The following is a 20,118-nucleotide window of genomic DNA, read 5'->3' on the forward strand; positions in this document are numbered from 1 at the left end:
AGTTGATTCATCAGCTTCCAATGCTATTGTTTCTGAGGTAGATGCGACCTGTACGTCGGGTTCCTCACCAGGTACGTATGGCCGAGACATGGGGTTGACTCGTTCCTGTGACTCGAGGATCTGGTCAGCATGGCGTCTCACAATGTTCTCCCCAACATCCACTATGTACATTAGTGGCCCCTGCCGTGTGCATATCATTCCTGGTTGCCATTTCTCTGTTCGGTAGTCGCGGGCCAAGACTGGTTGCCCTACATTGAAGCTCCTTGTCGGCTTCTCATTGATGTGCTGGAATTGCTTACTCTCAACATCTCTTCGTACATTTGGCCTGAGCAAATCCAGATGAGATCTCAACCTTCGGTTAAAGAACATCATGGCCGGGGCCTGGTTGGTGACTGCATGTGTCGCATTTCTGTAGGCTAACAGGAAATTGTCCACCTTATGCTGCAGTGGAATGTCGTCATCGCACATGGCCTTTACTGCTTTTTTAAAGGTTTGTACGAACCTCTCAGCCAATCCATTTGTGGCTGGATGATACGGAGCGGATGTGTAATGAGTTACCCCATTCCTTTTCATAAATCTTCGAAACTCTTCGGACACAAACTGTGGTCCGTTACCAGAGCAGATCTGCTCTGGCAAGCCGTTCCTGGCAAAAATGGTCCGTAGGACTGCAATAGTTTTCTCCGTGGTGGTGGAGGACATTTTGATGACCTCAGGCCATTTCGAGTGCGCATCCACGGCTATTAAAAACATTGAGTCCATGAATGGACCAGCAAAATCAATATGCACCTGTTGCCATGGAGATGAGAGCCACTCCCATGGGTGTAGAGGGGCATGTGGTGGTGCATTTTGGACCTTCTGGCATCCTGAGCAGCTCTTTGTCAGGTCCTCGATTTGCTGATCGATCCCCGGCCACCACACATAAGCCCTAGCAAGGCTTTTCATTTTCACCCCTCCCAGATGACCTCTGTGAAGCTCATTGAGCACTCTCTCCCTTAACTTGGGTGGAATTACCACTCGGGATCCACACATCAAGGTCCCCTGGCATACTGACAGCTGTTCTCTTCTGGATGAGAATGCTGGCAACAGTGAGTCGCCATGTGCTGGCCATCACTTCACTGTCAAATCATATACCCAAGACAGTGTCGGGTCATTTCGGGTCTCCTTCTCTATACCAGCGTTAGTTACTGGCAAGCATTCAATTATAGTTGAATGAAATATTTCGACAGGATCCACTGCTGGTGCTTCCTCTGCATTAGGCACTGGCAGGCGTGATAGCCCATCAGCGTTTCCATCGTGTTTCGTGCCCTTATACTCGATTTCATATTGGTGCGCCCCTAGAAAAAGGGACCATCTTTGTAGCCGTTGCGCAGTCATCACCGGAACGCCCTTCTTTGGATTAAAGATGGAGACAAGTGGTTGGTTATCAATCAGCAAGGTGAACTTCTGCCCGTGCAGATAGTGATTGAACTTTTTCACTCCCCACACTAGGCTGAGGGCCTCCTTGTCAATCTGGGCGTAGTTACGCTCGGCTGAGGTTAGTGACCGAGACGCAAAGGCTACTGGCCTCTCCGAGCCGTCCGGGAATTTGTGCGACAGCACCGCTCCAATGCCATAGGGTGATGCATCACACGCCAACCGAATTGGTAGTGCTGGGTTGAAATGAGCGAACACCTCTTTTGATGTGATCAATGCTTTGCTCTTCTGGAAAGCTCATTTACATTCATCACTCCACCTCCATGGTACCCCCGTTTGCAGTAGGGTGTTCAGTGGGTGTAGTACGGTAGACAAATTCGGCAAGAACTTATGGTAGTAGTTCACGAGCCCGAGGAACGACCTCAGTTGTGACACATTTTCCGGTGCTGGAGCCTTGACTACTGCCTCAATCTTTTCAGGGGACTTATGTAACCCCTCTTTATCAATAACGTGGCCACAATACGAGATCTGCTTCTGGAAAAACTCGCATTTGTGGCGATTAGCTCAGAGCCCATATTCCTTCAATCTAGTGAGCACCTGCTCCAGGTTGGCGAGGTGATCACTGTCATTTTCGCCCGTGACCAGGATGTCGTCCAAATAACACTGGGTCCCTGGAATCCCTTGCAGGACTTGTTCCATTGCCCTTTGCCAAATAGCCGGAGCTGATGCTACCCCGAACACCAGCCGGTTGTATTGGTAGAGACCTTTGAGTGTTGATTGTGAGGTACTGTTTCGAGGCTTCTTCTACCTCCATTTGCAGGTACGCCTGGGCCAGATCAATCTTAGTGAAGTGTTTCCCTCCAGGTAGCGAGGCGAAAATATCTTCAATCCGCGGAAGCGGATATTGTACAGTGTGAAGGATTGGGTTCACTGTCACCTTAAAGTCCCCACAGATGCGAACCTTCTTTGGTTCCCCAGGCGTATTACTCAACGACCTCTTCATTACAGGAACAATGGGTGTAGCCCACTCACTCCAGTCCACTTCGGACAGTGCTCCTGAACGTTCCAAACCTTCCAGCTCTGCTTCGACGGCTGGGCGGATCGCATAAGGTACCGGTCTGGCCTTAAAAAAACTTTGGGCTTGCATTTTCCTCTATTTTGATCGTCGCTGTTATGCTTTTTAGTGTTCTGAGTCCCTGCTGGAACACTTCTTGTGCGTCAGTTAGCATTTTTGACAGTCGTCCAGGTGTGATGTCGTCATCCTTTTTGGCATCTACAGTCAGTGCTTGTATGGAATGCCAATCTAGCTGTATCTTCCGGATCCATTCACGTCCTAGTAGTGGTGGTCCTCCATCTGGCAATACATATAGGTCCATTTTTGGTGTTTCCTTGCCGTTATATATAACGTTTACCCTTATTTTTCCTTTGGGGTAGACTTTTTGCCCCGTGTACGTCTTCAAGACAATCTTTGTATCTCTCAAGGGTATATGTGAGAATAGCCGCTTGTAGTCCCTTTGGTTTATGACTGTTAGGGCTGATCCTGTGTCCGATTCCATTTTCACTTGGGCTCCTGCTATCTTGAGCGTGACCCAGATAGTTTGATGATCCTCCATTTTGATCTCATTATGTAGTTTCAGACAACCCAGCTCCTTGCTTCTGGAGTCTGTATCACTTTTCTGTTCATCTGAACTACTCTCCGTCACCTTATGTACCTTCTTGTACTTCTCCTGTGGAGATTTCTTGCTGCTGGTTTTCTTTCCCGACCTGCAGACTCTTGCTATGTGTCCTACTTTTCCACACTGTCTGCACACTTTGTCCTTGAATCAGCAATCATTATGGTCATGTGTTGTTCTGCCGCAGCGATAGCACTTCACTGTTCCGTATGACATTTCATTTGTGCCATATTCTTGCGGTCTCCGTTGTATCTCTGCAGCGCCCCGTGCTGCTGCTTCATGTGATACTGCAATGCTGAAAGCCTTGTCTAGTGTAAGATCCTTTTCTGATAGAAGCCGTTTCTGGGTTCCTTCACTTTGAAGCCCACACGCAAACTTGTCCCTTAAAGTATCTGCTAGTCCCGTTCCAAACTGGCAGTGTTTCGATAGCTTGCGCAGTTCCATTAAATACTCAGCATTACTTTCATCTTTATGCTGGTTCCTTTTGTGAAACTTAAATCTTTCTGCTATCAGCAGCAGTGTGGGGTTTAAGTGGCCCTGTAGGATTGACACTGTTTTCAACATCCTTTTCTACTGGCTTCTCTGGGGTTACTAGGTTTCGCAGTAAGCCATACGTTTTTGCACCCATTGAATTCAACAATACCAGCGCTTTCTTGTCATCTGGCACTTCATTCGCCTCGCAGTATACTTCTATGCGTTCGACATATGTCGTCCAATCTTCAACTTCATTGTCGAACGCTGTGATACTGCCACTCTTCGGCATGTTTGGGTGTGGTTAGACTGGCTTAAAATGGCGTCTCCCGCGCTTTCCTTTCTTCCCCGCTGCGGCTTAAAATGGCGTCTCCCGCGCTGCTGCCAACGCCGCTCTCGGCAGTCCTCGTGGCAAATGGCGACGCCCTGTGGGTTTCGTGCGCTGCTCCTGCGCTGCTGCCAATGCCGCTCTCTGCGGTCCTCGTGGCAATGGCAGTGCCTCGCATTTTCCTGCACGCCTCTCTTCCCCCTTGACGCTGCTCGGCCCTTGAACACCGGCTGCGCTCTGCTCTCTCGTCTCTCTCCCCCGTTGACGCTGCTCAGCCCTTGAACACCGGCTGCGCTCTGCTCTCTCTCATCTCTCTCCCCGTTGACGCAGCTCGGTCCTGAACACCGGCTGCGCCCTGTGCGCTCTGCCCTCTCTCTCTCTCTCCCCCGTCAACACTGCTCGGCCTTTTTCTGTGCTGCTTGGTCGGCTCTAGCCGCCGCTGTCTAGGAAGGGTCTGCGCAGTACCTGTTACCAGCCCGTTTCGCTGGACCACCGTGACTGGAAAGCCAAGCCTGGCTCTCGACAGCCTCCCCTGCGATGCTCAAATCTCCGCTGGATGACTGGGCGGTTGCCCGTGGTCGACGCCCGTGCTTCTGGACTCGACCTCCTTCCACTGTTCTCCAGGAGCGAATCCCTGGGAGGTGATGCAGAGTTGCAGGTAGGTTCGAATCTGCTCGTCGCCAATGTTGTGTCTGTGTATAATAAGACAGACTGCAGGAGAAACGGTACAACAGGTGTTTACTGAATGAGGGTTACTCTAGAACTAACTGTACAGATCACTACTCAGGGTTTATATACAGGTGTGTTCACTGCCGGTACTACAGTATACAGGAGCTGTAAGAAGTAGTTCTCTCCCTTAAAGGTACATACATTACACTTATGATACTCAAAGAACAATGTCACACAGAGATTTGCTGTGAAGAAAAGGCACAGGCTTACGATGACGTTGCCTGTGTCTGAAAGGCTCCAGAGACCAAGGGCTCCGAGCTATTCATTTTGACTATCGCCTAATGTTAATATTAATGATCTAGACGAGGGAACTAGATGTAATATCTTCAAGTTTGCAGACGACACAAAGCTGTGAGGAGGATGCCGAGAAACTCCAGTATGATTTGGACAGGTTGGGTGATTGGGCAGAAGCGTGGCAGATGCAGCATAATGTGGATAAATGTGAGGTTATCCACTTTGGTGGCAAAAACAGGAAGGCAGATTATTATCTGAATGGCAATATATTGGGAGAAGGGGAAGTGCAACGAGACCTGGGCGTCCTTGTGCACCAGTCGCTGAAGGTAAGCATGCAGGTGCAGCAGGCGGTTAAGAAGGCAAATGGTATGTTGGCCTTTGTAGCGAGAGGGTTTGAGTACAGGAGCAAGGATGTCTTGCTGCAGTTGTACAGGGCCTTGGTGAGACCACACCTTGAGTATTGTGTGCAGTTTTGGTCGCCTTATCTGAGGAAGGATGTTCTTGCCATGGAAGGAGTTCAGCGAAAATTCACCAGACTGATACCTGGGATGGCAGGAATGACTTATGAGGAGAGATTGGGTCGATTGGGCTTATACTCACTGGAGTTTAGAAGAATGAGAGGATCTCATTGAAACTTTAAAATTCTGACAGGACTAGACAGACTGGATGCAGGAAGGATGTTCCCGATGGCGGGAGAGTCCAGAACCAGGGGTCAAAGTCTAAGGATAAGGGGTAAGCCATTTAGGACAGAGATGAAGAGGAATTTCTTCACCCAGAGAGTGGTGAACCTGTGGAATTCTCTACCACAGAAGGCAGTTAAGGCCAATTCATTAAATATATTCAAGAAGGAGTTAGATATATTTCTTAAGGCTAAAGGGATCAAGGGATATGGGGAGGAAGCAGGGACAGGGTACAGAGTTTGGATGATCAGCCATGATCTCATTGAATGGTAGAGCAGGCTCGAGGGGCCGAATGGCCTACTCCTGCTCCTATCTTCTATGTTTCTATGTTTCTACATAGAAAGCCATGATCCTGCCCCACCACCTTAACAGTGCTGGAGAAGGACTTCCAATGTGCTGATATTCTCAGTGTCACGCAATTAGCTTGTGTTATACATATTAACCCCAATATTAGTGTGAAAAGATGTGCACACTTACTTTGCACTTCTAATTCCAATAAACTGCTTCCTGATTTGGATATGGTCAATGGATCTGGGAGACATAATTCATAGTCACTGCTGCCTCTATCATGCAGCTTGCACCTCTACTTCCACTCAAAAGCCGACCATCCTCCTTTGATGCTCTGCTGTAATTGTACCTCCAATACCTCTCCCTGAAAAGGTGCAGTTCTCCACCCATTGCTCCTTGGCTCCATTGTCGCTTCCAGCAAAATGTATTTTTTAAATGCAGAAAAAAACTCACTCCTCTTCAAGGGTAAGCAGTAGTCATGTAGGAACTTGGGATTCAGGCCCAGTTCCCAGCATTCATTTTCCAAGTGCTAAGAGCTCGTCACAGATTGGAGGGTCTAACCTCACAAGTTGCAGTGAGGCCAGCCCTCCAATTGCTGGCATAAGGGCGCAGCTCTGAAATTGTCTACATTGCAATTTGGCATTAATATTTGCTCCCATATGCAACCACTAACCAACCTAGAATTTCCGGTTTGGCAGAATTGGGTCACATCTCCAGTTGGCCGGAAGATCCGGCCACTATAGAGACTCTGTCTGATCATCCAGTCTCAGGGTCATTTCAATACTGGAGGCAGGCTCCCTGACTTCCAGCAGGGTGCCCCATCAGCTTAGGGCTGGAGTTTCACTGCAGCAGGCCTCTGATCCTATCACTGCATAGGAGCTGCAGGTAGCCTGCATGCTGCTTGTGAAAGGTACTCAACATTAAATAAAACAATGGTCATACTTTTTGGGCTTGTGCAAGTCATTGTTCTGAGAGCTAAAAGAAATGAACAGGCCTCCTCCACCACCTTTGGTACACTTGGCACCTGGGACTAACAGTAGTAGTAGTGATGCAAATGGAAGCGAATGCATCACATGATGCATTTCCCTCATTTGCATTGACTTTCCATACATCTTCCCACATGGCAGGCATATATATGGGTCACTACTGGGCTGAGCCTGGGAGGAGGAAATGGGGGAGACACACAACAAAGAGGGATGTGATGGAGCATATCGCAGAGCGATTTTCCCTTGCCACTTTCCTTGAGTTGATGAAAAATTGGTGGAGGGCTAATGGGAATCCATGCTACCCTATTTAAGCTGGTAGCTAGATTTTTCACCTTTGCTATTTGGCTAGCTGTTAGTACAAGGCCAAAGATGTGCTGGAAGCTTATGCTAATTATTCCAATGTCCGGACCTCACAAAATTGTATGCAGTCAGCTCAATGTGCTGTGGGCTAGCTTAGTCCTTCAGCCAACCATTCCTAGTACAGATTTTGTTGATATTGGAAGATGTGCTGACTAAGCAATTTAACCAATTACAGATTGCTCATTTAGAAGAACTTGCATTTCACGACCTCAGGACGTCCCAAAGTGTTTCACAGCCAATTAAGTTCTTTTGAATTGTTGTAATGTAGGAAAATACATCAGCTAATTTGTGCACAGCAAGGTCCCACAAACAGCAATGAGATAATCTGTTTCATGGTGGTGTTTGTTGAGGGATAAATGTTGGCCAGGATACCAACTCGAATCGTACTATGGGATCATTTACATCTATCTGAGAGGGCAGACAGGGCCTTGGTTTAACATCTCATCCAAAAGACGGCACTTCCAACAGTGCAGCACTCCCTCAGCACTGCACTGAAGTATGTGCTCAAGTCTCTGGAGCAGGGCTTCAACCCATTATTTATCTGACTCAAGGGCGAGAGTGCTATTACTGAGCCAAGGCTGGCATTTTGTGAGTAAAATGCCTTCAACCTAAAAGAAAAGCACAGTGCAAGACAGGAGAGCAGGTGTACTGACTAAATAGATGGATAAAAAATATAATTTTAAATAAATTCATGACAATTAAATTAAAAAGTTAAATATGTAAATACGCGATCTACCACTCTCTGAATTTGGTATCAAATTTTTGTTTGTTAACCTAAACAGTAGAAAAATTGAATGTCTTAATATTTCTTAATGTATAATCTATTTTTTGAATAATAATTAATTCTACCAATTTTTTCTATATTCAGTTTCAAGTCGATGCTCTGAACACGGACAATTTGCAAGCGGTAGATGATCATATGTTATATCGAATTATAGTGGTTGATATCAATGACAACACTCCTAAATTCAGCAAAGAGATATACAATGTTAATGTATTGGAAAATACGCATCCAGGTAGGAGTTTGTTCCAAAATAGATGATTGTTTTTACATTCTTCCCTGTTTACTCAGAATATAAATGTTTTGGCATGGATTTCTTTATTGACATTCTTCTATAATTAGCTGACAAATGCAGTTGTACTGGCCTGAATTGGGCAAGGGCACTTTTACTCCTTCTTCGAGAAAAACACTGTTCAGAAAGAAAGAACTTACATTTAGATAACACCTCTTATGACCTCAGGACCTCAAAGCACTTCTCAGCCAATGAAATACATTTGAAATGTAGTCATAGAGTCATAGGGGGAGAAATTCGGTATTGCCTCCTTTGGGGCGCAATTATCGGCCGGGCGCAAAGATTAGCGCCTGGCGCTAATTATCGCCTCCAACTGCAAACTTGGCTTTTATCGCCCCTGGAGGTGATTGGAGCGCTAAATCAGGCACTTCACAACTGTCTTAAGGTGCAAAGGCCGAGGAGCGAAGCGCTACCTCAGAGCGCTGGCGAAGCTCATGTGATGTCAGTCAGCAATGGAACACAAACACACTGGCGCCGGCCTGTTCTTAAAGGGGAGGGTCGATCTTGCTCTCCATCCACACCCTGCTCATTGCAACCTTGAATCTCGGTCTGGAGAGACCTCTACATCAAATCTGCTGGAAAGAACAATGGAGAGGCTTCGGGAAAGAGCTCAGAGTGCAGCCCCCACAGTCTCTTCTAAATCAATACAAGGAAGGGCAAATCTAAATGAACCTGCAAAGTGCTGCTCAGTACCCAAAACTCCTTCACACAAAGTTGACTCCAGAAGTCTCTCTCTCTCTCAGAATGCGTGGTGCAAAAATGTCACCAACAAAAAAAGGCAAGAAGCGGTTTCCTTTAAATAGCACTCCCCCAGTCCCTTCCTGACTGAAAAACGCTCCCCTCAACCTGTCGTTGCTAGCGGCAGGCGTTAAGGCAGGGGGCGCCACTCAATATCCGGTCCAGGGCGATACCGTCTCGACTCGACTGACGTCACGATCTGCCGGCGCAGGAGATCGTGGTGGTAGTGTTTAGCGCTGCCGCAAAATGTCTAGTTAATTTCATGAGCGGCGAAAACATTGCCGCGCACGGGGGCTAGTTGCTTTGTGCCCCATTAGCGCCCTCTTAAGGTGCTAACGGGAGGCACAAACCAAATGAATTTTTCCCCCAAAGAGTCAGGGCTGGATTTTGTCAGTGGGGATGTGATGGAGGTGGGACTCCCACTTTTTGGGTTGTAGTCCCGCCTCCATCGATTTGTGGCCAACCCACGCGATTTTCCCTTGATTGACCTTGTTGAGCCCACCCAGTGGGCTCAGCAAGCCAATTAAGGGACACCCGGTTACAGGTGACGTCAGGGATTGACATTTCATCTGTCAAGAGCTTTTGACAGATGAAATATCCACATTTGACAGCTCTGTGAAGCAGTCAAACACTGACAATCTGACTTCTAACTTGAGTCTTTCTCCACAGACTCAGTTAGAAATCTCTCCAGAATAGAATGCAGAATGCTGTAACTTTTGACAGCTCGCGACCATTCTGCTTTCTGTGCCGGTGAGATGAGGGACTCCCAAGACCGGAAGGAAGGTAGCCTGCATTAGTAAGTAAAGGTAAGTAAAACTTATTTAAACACTTTACATACACCAAACACACTTACCTCTGCACACATGCACCCATCACCTGAACACCGGACATCTTGAACCCTCCAAGCCCTTCAGCCTGACGGTCCACCTCGCTAACTTGGCGTTGTTTGGAGCCGTCGGGCAGCCCACACTTCAGGGCTAAAAATAGGGATTAGGCCAAAAACTGCCTGTTAACTACCTGTTAACAGGCAGTTAATTGGCACTAATCCCTTTCTCGCCTTGGGTAGGCGGCTCCCAGCACAGCTCGGGTACCCGCCTCCTGGGAAATGGGCATGGAGGCGGGTTGGGGGCGGGAAGGGTTCTTGGCCCCCGATTCTGCAATTTTCCCCCCACTCCCGCCTCCAAAACTGCCTCCACGGGGCTTGGAAATTCGAGCCCATAGAGTTATACAGCGCAGAAAAAGGCCCTTCGGCCCATCGTGTCAGCACCGGCCATCAAGCCCTATCTATTCTAATCCCATTTTCCAGCACTTGGTCCATAGCCTTGTATGCTATGGCATTTCAAGTGCTCATCTAAATGCCTCTTGAATGTTGTGAGGGTTCCTGCCTCTACCACCCTTTCAGGCAGTGAGTTCCAGATTCCAACCACCCTCTGGGTGAAAAAGTTTTTCCTCTAATCCCCTCTAAACCTCCTGCCCCTTACCTTGAAACTATGCCCCCTGGTTATTGACCCTTCTACTAAGGGGAAAAGTTCCTTTCTATCTACCCTACCTATGCCCCTCATAATTTTGTACACCTCAATCATGTCTCCCCTCAGCCTTCTCTGCTCTAAGGAAAACAACCCCAGCCTGTCCCATCTCTCTTCATAGCTGAAGCGCTCCAGCCCAGGTGAATCTCCTCTGCACCCTCTCCAATGCAATCACATCCTTCCTATAGTGTGGCGACCAGAACTGCACACAGTATTCCAGCTGTGGCCTAACTAGCATTTTGTACAGCTCCATCATAACCTCCCTGCTCTTATATTTTATGCCTCAGCTAATGAAGGCAAGTATCCCATATGCCTTTTTAATCACCTTATCTACCTGTCCTGCTGCCTTCAGGGATCTATGTACATGCACACCAAGGTCCCTCTGATCCTCTGTCCTTCCTAGGGTCCTACCATTCATTGTGTATTCCCTTGCCTTGTTAGTCCTCCCAAAATGCATCACCTCACACTTTTCAGGGTTAAATTTCATTTGCCACTGTTCTGCCCATCCAAGCAACCCGTCTATATCGTCCTGTAGCCTGAGGCTTCCCTTCTCACTATTTACCACTCCACCAATTTTCATGTCATCTGCAAACTTACTGATCATACCTCCTACATTCATATCTAAATCATTAATGTACACTACAAACAGCAAAGGACCCAGCACCAATCCCTGCGGTACACCACTGGACACAGGCTTCCAGTCACAAAAACAACCTTCGATCATCACCCTCTGCCTCCTGCCACTAAGCCAATTTTGGATCCAATATGCCAAATTGCCCTGGATCCCATGGGCTCTTACCTTCTTGACCAGTCTCCCATGCGGGACTTTTTCAAAAGCCTTACTGGAGTCCATGTAGACTACATGAACTGCAGTACCCTCATCCACACACCTAGTCACCCCCTTGAAAAATTCAATCAAATTGGTGAGACATGATCTCCCCCTGACAAAGCCTTGCTGACTATCCTTGATTAATCCTTGCCTCTCCAAGTGGAGACTAATTCTGTCCCTCAGAATTTTTCCAATAATTTCCCTACCACTGATGTTAGGCTCACTGGCCTGTAATTCCCTGGTGTATCCCTACTACCATTCTTGAATAATGGTACTACGTTAGCTGTCCTCCAGTCCTCTGGCACCTCCCCTGTGGACAGAGAAGATCTGAAAATTTGTGTCAGAGCCCCTGCAATCTCCTCCCTTGCCTCACACAGCAGCCTGGGATACATCTCGTCTGGGCCTGGGGATTTATCCACTTTTAAGCCTGCTAAAATCGCTAGTACCTCCTCCTTCTCCATACTAATTTGTTCAAGTATATCACAATCCCCCTGCCTGATTTCTATGCCTACATCGTCCTTCTCCATAGTGAACACAGATGCAAAATATTCATTTAAAACCTCACCCACATCTTCCGGCTCTACACACAGATTGCCACTTTGGTCCCTAATGTGCCCTACTCTTTCCCTGGTTATCCTCTTGCTCTTAATATACTCATAAAACACCATGGGATTTTCCTTTATTTTGCCCGCCAGTGTTTTTTCATGCCCCCTCTTCGCTCTCCTAATTTCTTTTTTAAGTACCCCCCTGCACTTTCGATACTCCTCTGCAATAAGAATTTAGGGAGCTAGTTAGCAGATTAAAAAGCAGGACCTCACTGTTTTTAGTCCTTTGTATCTGCCAAAAGCCTCCCTCTTTTTCCTAATCCATTCTTGTATATCCCTTGACATCCAGGGTTCCCTGGGCTTGTTGGTCCCACCCTTGACCTTTATGGGAACATGTTGGCGTTGTACTCTATTTCCTTTCTGAAAGACTTCCACTGCTCTAATGTGGATTTTCCTTCAAGTAGCTGATCCCAGTCCACTTTGGCCAGATCCTGCCTTATCATATTAAAATCGGCCTTCCCCAATTTAGAACCTTTATTTCCGGTCCACCTTTGTCCTTTTCCATGACTACCTTAAATCTCACCAAATTATGGTCACTGTCACCAAAATGCTCTCCTACTGACACTTCTACCACTTGCCCGGCTACATTCCCTAGAATTAGGTCCAGTACTGCCCCCTCTCTTGTAGGACTTTCTACATGCTGGTTCAAAAAGCTCTCCTGGATGCACTTTAAGAATTCCGCACCCTCTAAGCCTTTCACTCTCTGACTATCCCAGTTAATATTGGGGAAGTTGAAATCCCCTACTATTATTACCCTCTTATTTCTACACTTCTCTGAGATTTGCCTACATATCTGTTCCTCTATCTCCCCCTTACTGTTTGGGGGCCTATAGTACACTCCCAGCAAAGTGCTTGCCCCCTTTTTGTTTTTAAGTTCTACCCATATGGCCTCATTAGAGGAACCTACTAAGATATCATCCCTCCTTACAGCAGTAATTGACTCCTTGATTAATATTGCGACACCACCTCCTCTTTTATACCCCCTCTGTCTCGCCTGAAGATTCTATACCCCAGAATATTGAGCTGCCAGTCCTGCCCTTCCCTCAACCATGTCTCTGTGATAGCAAAAATATCATACTCCCATGTGTTCATCAACACCTTCAATTCATCTGCCTTACTCGCAAGACTGCTTGCATTAAAATAAATGCCATCCAGCCTTGCCATACTCCCTTGTGCCATTACATATTTGCTCTGCCTTCCAGGCTGACTTGTTTTTTTCCTCTATATTTGGCTGTGCATCACCCCCTACTATAGCTCCAGTCCGTATCCCATCTCCCTGCCAAGTTAGTTTAAACCCCCCCCAACAGCACTAGTAAACCTCCCCGCAAGGATGTTGGTCCCGTTCCGGTTCAGGTGCAACCCGACCGGCTTGTCCAGGTCCCACCTTCCCCAGAAGCAGACTCAGTGATCCAGGAAACTAAAGCCCTCTCTCCTGCACCAACTCTTTAGCCACGCATTCATCTGCTCTATCCTCCTATTCCTATACTCACTAGCATGTGGCACTGGGAGTAATCCAGAGATTACAACCTTTGAGGTCCTGCTTTTTAATCTGCTAACTAGCTCCCTAAATTCTTGTTGCAGGACCTCATCCCTCTTTCTACCCATGTTGTTGGTACCAATGTGAACCACGACTTCTGACTGTTCGCCCTCCCCCTTCAGAATGCCCTGCAGCTGTTCAGTGTCATCCTTGACCCTGGCACAAGGGAGGCAACATACCATCCCGGAGTCACGTCTGCGGCCACAGAAACATCTATCTGTTCTCCTTACGATAGAATCCCCTATCACTATTGCTCTCCCACTCTTTTTCCTCCACTCCTGTGCAGCTGAGCCACTCATAGTGCCATGGACTTGGCTCTTGCTGCATTTCCCTGAGAAACCATCTCCCCCATCAGTATCTGTTGTAATGTTGAGAAATACGGCATCCAAATTGCACACAGCAAGGTTCGACAAACAGCACTGAGATAAATGACTAGATAATTTTTTTTGATGGTGTTGTTTGAGAAATAAATGTTGGCTAGGATAGTGGGATAACTTTCCTGCTCTTGATAGTACCGTGGGATCTTCTATGTCCACCTGAGATGGCAGAGGAGGTCTCAATTTAACATTTCATCTGAAAGACAGCACCCCTGACATTGCAGCACTCCCTCAGTGTTGCACCAAAGTGTAAGTCCAGATTATGTGCTCAAGTATCTGGAGTGGGGCGTGAACCTACAACCTCTGACTCAGAGGCAAAATAGCTATCACTGAACCAAGGCTGAACGGTTGATAATTTTTGCACATCACACACTCAATTGTGCAACATACACCCTGGGTGAGTGAGGGTTTCTGCCTGGAATCCAAAGTCAGACAATCAGCATTATGTAAGAGGAGCATTTACTGTTAATAAATAACACTGTTTGTGGTTCAACTAATAATTAAAATGTGTTTGTTTTGGAATGCAAATCTGAAATTCTTCAGAAGTGGAGTACAGAGTATGAAAAACTGATATGCAAATTATACTTGTATGCATTTTGTCCTCTTATTGTAGAGGAGAAACCTATATACTTCAGCATTTTCTAAACTGGATTTTGTAGCATTTCATACACAGGAGGAAAGACTTTTCACTTTGGTGCTCTCAGCCCCTGCCAAGAGTGCATATCGGGAAATTGCACACCCCACTGCGTGCTGTAAATTTATCAACATAAATTAATAAACAGAAAATTAGGATCTGGGTGCATCATTTCCCAATATCCACTCCTTGCATGTACTGGTAAATGGAACATCCTCCCTAAATGTTGTTTCTTTCATTTAATATGCAGTTTGGGTCATTCCATTAAAAACCATTCGTTGGGCCAGAAATTCAGGTCGGAGGCTTCCCGCGGGTGCAAGCCTCTGACCTGCACTTACCTAGCGCGACGGCCGTTGTGCGTGGGATTCCGATCCTGGGCCTGCTCCAACTGCCGGCATGCAGTGCTTGCATATTCCAGGGGCGCAGTTATTTCGAAGCATCCCCTGGGATCATGTGGGCCGTGGAGAGCCAATTGTAGCAGGGAATCTCTATTCATACATTTGACAGGAAGGCCTGTCAAATCTATGAATAGAGTTCAGCCCCAAAACATAACTAAAATGTCAAATAATTAAAAAAAAAAAAATCACATTTTTAAAATAACTATAATTTACATAAAATAACTATAATTTACATAAAATAACTATTTTAAACAATAATTTAAATTAAAAAAAAAAAAAAATTAATTACAGTTTTTAACAGGGCTAAAAATAAACTTACCTTTCTTTAAAGTATTTAAAAATAATAAACCTGTGGAAAAAATGTTTTAATTTTACTTAATTCACCACTTACCTTGTTAAAAGCAGGCCTTGCGACTGCTTTTTAAAAGCGTAGCTGTTGGAGACTTACTCTCTCGGAGAAACCTGTTTTAAAAAAAAAAAAAAAAAATGGAAGTTCCAGGTGTACGCGCTGCCTCTCCGGCGCACGTGTTCGACCTGTGAACCCCTTCCTTTAAGGGAACGGAAGTTCCGGTTTCCCATGCATGTGCAGTGCATGCACGAAATCGGCACTTTTGTTGGGCCTATGCATGAGTACCCAGCGTGTACTCACCCGTGGGGACCCGAATTTCTGGTCCATTAATTGATTACCTCAGAGCGCTGATCACCAGTGATAATTTAGGATATAAATTGTGTGAATAAAGATAATGGGGTAGTTTCCGCTTTGCGCTCAATCGGGAAATTGCGCCCAAAATGTGCTTGAAATTGCGTTGGTTAGGTTACAGTTCAAGTTTCAGCTAAATTTCATTTGCATAATCACAAACGTAAAGGTGGTGATTTTCACTCAGAAGTCAGGAAGGAGGCAGGACTGCAACTTTCGGGGTTGTAGCCCCGCCTCCATGGAGATGCGGCTAATCCACGTGATTTTAACTTGATTGACCTTGTTGAGCCCGCCAATTAAGGGCCACCCAGCAACAGGTGATATCACAGACTGAAATTTCATCTGTCAAGACGTTTTGACAGATGAAATATCAGTGTTTCACAGCTGTTTGAAGCTGTCAAACACTGACAGTCTTACTTCTAACCTGAGTCCTTCTACACAGACTCAGTTAGAAATCTCTCCGGCACAGAAAGCTGCAGGCTGTCACTTTTGACAGTTCGCAGCCGTTCTGTTTTCTGTGCCGGTTAGATGATGGACTCCCGAAACCTAGAGGTAGGAAGGCTAAAAAGGTAAGTACACGTAATTTAAACTTCTTTATACACTTTAGACACACTTACCTTTGCACTCATGCACCCATCGCTCACCTGAACACCGACATCTCGACCCCTACAAATCCTTCAACCCGACGGCCCGGCTCCTCTAACTTGGCGTGGTTTGGAGCCGTCGAGAATCCCACAGTTCAAGATTAAAAATAGGGATTAGGCTAAAAACTGCCTGTTAACTACCTGTTAACAGGCAGTTAATTGTCACTAATTCCTTCCCGCCTCGGGTTGGCAGGTCCCAGTGCGGGGCAGGTACCCGCCTCCTTTGAAACTTACTTGGAGGCGGGATGGTGTCGGGACCCCCGAATTCGGGACTTTAAACCCCCGCACGGCTCCAATCCCGACTCCACGGGTCAGTTAAAATCGAGGCCAAAATCTTCAATGAACCAGTGTAATCAGGCAGCATAACAGAACGTAAAGGTTTCTTCTTTATTCATTGCTTTAAAAGTATTCCTTGATGTAGCCATTTAAATACTGTGGCTACAAGAGCAGGTCAGAAGCTGGGCATTCTGTGACGAGTGACTCACCCCCTGACTCCCCAAAGCCTTTCCACCACCTACAAGGCAAAAGTCAGGAGTGTGATGGAATACTCTCCATTTGCCTGAATGAGTGCAGCTGCAACAACATTCAAGAAGCTCAACACCATCCAGGGCAAAGCAGCCCGCTTGATTGGCCACTGGAGATCAGGTCACATTTAAAGGACACCAGGTCTGCTTCTTCTCCGCTCCGTGACCTTACGGAGTTTGACAGCCTGATCATGAACGTGGCAGGCTGGACTGCTTAGCAAACAGAGAGGAGAGTTGTGTGTCTCAGGCAGGGAATCTCCTTGTGGCTGGCTGTGTTCCATGCCATAACTTCATTGGAAGCATGAGGTTATGTTGGGGGTGGGACCAGCTGCGAAGAAATTCCGGGCCGATTCTTTGGGGGGGGGGGGGTAGCGGGGAGGGAATGGCTGAGATAGTCAGCCAGCCTCCATGAGCCAGGTATGATGGACAGTGCGTGGGGGGTGGGAATTGTAAGTTGGGACAGCTGAGACGAGCTAGCGTGAGGTTTTGCAATCTGCGGATGTAACGTACTTTTCTCCCAGGTTGTTAACAGCAGTGGCCAGGAGAGCAACACTCAATCCTGGGAGAGTCCGGAAGAGTTGGCAACCTTAGTGGAAAGATCAAATTGTAAAGTTTGGTGAAAGCAGAGTTGGCAGAAAAATAACATTTAGGCAAAAGCTGCCTCACTAACATGCTGCCTGAATTTAATTGGATCAGTAATTCCTGTATTTAATAACATTTACTTCCCTGCTTATGTCATGTGACACAATCATGGTTTTGAATATAAATCCTGCCCCACAAACTCAAATTACAAACAAATTACATTTCTCCAGAAAGTTTCTTTATTATTAAATTTTCAAGAATTTTTCCTGAGAGTTAGGCTGGAATTTTCCTTACCTTGGTGGGTCTGCTACAGCCACTGTCCAAATTGAACTTACCTTAATGGGGCCTATTAAGTCCGCCCAGTGCGTTAGCCAGCCCAATTAGATGAAGCAGGTCTGGTGACATAATTTATGATGCGTTTTAAGCCGGGACCTTAATGGGACCCTGGACACATTAAATTTTAAGTTCAATCTAACATAGTGGGTGTTGAAACTTTACTGTACAATCATATAATAAAAGTTATATATGAATGACAAAGAAATATTTAAATAAAATCATTAAGTAATATGACTCCATCTATAAATACGATCAAGAATATAATTAAAAAAGTACATTAATTATGAAGTTATTAGTGCTTTAGTCACAAAATCTATAGACTTTTGTATCAGTAACTGGTACAAATAAAAGACGTGTGTGTATAGGTAAGACATAAAATTAAGCAGATTTTAAATGTAATTGTAAAGGGGTGGATTTAAAATCCTACGCAAGTTCAGCAGAAGAGCTGCGGAATCCCTGACAAACAGTGTAAGTGGTGCTTACAATGTGTTTCTGGGATTTCTGCAGCTCTTCCGTTGAAGTTAACAATGGACAAGTGAGAGGACCTCTGCAGAAATTCACCCTATAGTCTCAGACTGAAATATTGAACCAGAGGAATGAGTGATGAGAATGAATTTGTTATGGTTGATGACTTGATTTAATGTGTCTTCTTCTGTAACTGGACAATCACAGTATACTGTGAGAAAAACCTGTCCAGAAACAACACAAAAGTTTATTTAAATGGGGTCTGTCATTTTTTATAGTGCAAATCAATTCACTGCAATTACTGTTCAGTTAAAAGGCAACATCCGAGAATGGCCAGTGAAAATTAACATTTACCAGTAGCTTTTCAAGTAGAACAGAACCTCCATCAATCTGTTAGCTGATGTAATCAACATGTATTTATTTTGGTTTGTTTTCCATGCTGTCAAGTCATCAGCTGGAGCAATGGCCACAGAACTCCCACTTCAGGTTGACAGACGTGGTTCCCGAGCTGTGTGAATCCCGTGGCCATGCAGGGAAATGTAAATAGTAGGGGGGAACAGGCTCTTAAGTGCCTGTAAAGTACCTCATAATGATTTCACTTGGGTCCTTCGCAGCTGCAGGTCAGGTCAGCCCCACGCTGACAGATGCACCTGTGGGAAAGGCGTGTGGGAGCGAGTTGACAGCGGGTTCCCGACCCGCAGTCAAAAAAAACAACTTTCCCACCCAACCTGCCACCCATCGCACCCGCTACCACCATTGAAAATTCAGCCCTTAGTTTTTATTGTGTCTGTTAATAAAGGACAGTTGTTTACTTGCTTTGTCCTTGTGCAATACTTAGTTCATATTACTTACATTGAATGTTTACACAGTAAACATATTTACAGCTCTAACCTCCACCACCGTAACTTTTCACTTGCACACTCCGCAGCAGCTCCCTCCACCACCAACGTGACTTCACTGGAATGTGGCGAGCCGCGTTTCTGTCACCGAGGTGACCAGCAGGGCCCAAGCAATGCTGATTGGCTACAAGCCATGACAGCCAGGGTACCATGCACACGTGGACCGCGCATACAAGGACCGATTCTCCCGGGTCGCCAGCAGCAGCAAGGCCGGGAGACCAATCGCCCATTCCGGGAGACTCCCAAACCAAAGTGGCAAGGATGGCAATCCTATGTTACATGTCTGCTGGTGCCTGGTTGTCTGGCACAGCTATTGACATCTGAGGGGAGGGTAGAGGTACTGAGAGGCAGTAACCTCATCTGTGCGTACTCCAGTTATCACCTGCTGCTGGGCGCTCCCTCAAAAAGGCCACAGATCTTTGTGGGAGCAGATTTCTGGGCAGCAGTGAGAGCAATGAATCCCTACATAATGTCTCTCCATCTAACCCCCCAGCATATTGAAACCAGATAATAAAGTCTCCCAACGTTAAAAATAGCTCTTATTTCCAGATCCTTTCTGTGGAAAAATGCTCCAAAAATCCTGAAACTTGATACATCTCTTTTCCGCTGGATCAGTCCCTTGTGTGTGAGGTTTACAGCTTGTCCATGAAGACGGTGTAGTTTTTTGTTTCCATTTGCATTTATATTGCACGTTATGACATCTCTTAAGATGACCCTAAACACTTCAGATCCAACAAATTACTTTATGATGTGCAGTCACTATTGTTATATAGGCAAACACCATAGCCAATTTGCGCAGAGTAAGATCCCAAAATAGTAATATTTGAAAGACCAGCACAACTTCCTACTTTTCTTTGAGCAGGCAGATGGGGCCTCAGCACCAATGCAGCACTACTTCAAACCTTCACTGAAGTGACAGCTTAGATTGTGCATTCAATTCCTGAAGTGCGGCTTGAAACCATAACCCACTCAGTGTTATCAAGTGAACCAAAGTGACACTTACGTATTTTCTGTGATTGTGTTTGGTTTCTGAACATGCAATGATCACAACAAACAAATGGATACACACTGTAAAGATAAAAAGGAAAGTGC

General features: G+C 46.0%; 1 protein-coding gene across 2 annotated transcripts in view; it reads left to right on the forward strand.

Annotated features, from left to right (window-relative positions):
- The window catches only part of LOC147108642 (cadherin-like protein 26), a 111,429-nt gene that overhangs the window by 21,229 nt on the left and 70,082 nt on the right, over positions 1 to 20,118 (forward strand). For both annotated transcript variants that reach the window (XM_086005335.1, XM_086005336.1), the window contains exon 4: positions 8,031 to 8,178. In XM_086005335.1, the coding sequence (XP_085861461.1) occupies positions 8,031 to 8,178 (148 nt within the window). The remainder of the gene's footprint in view (positions 1 to 8,030; positions 8,179 to 20,118) is intronic.

Source organism: Somniosus microcephalus, chromosome 13 (genome assembly GCF_052327205.1).
Source record: "Somniosus microcephalus isolate GS21.2 chromosome 13, FLI_Smic_1.0, whole genome shotgun sequence".
NCBI lineage: Eukaryota > Metazoa > Chordata > Chondrichthyes > Squaliformes > Somniosidae > Somniosus > Somniosus microcephalus.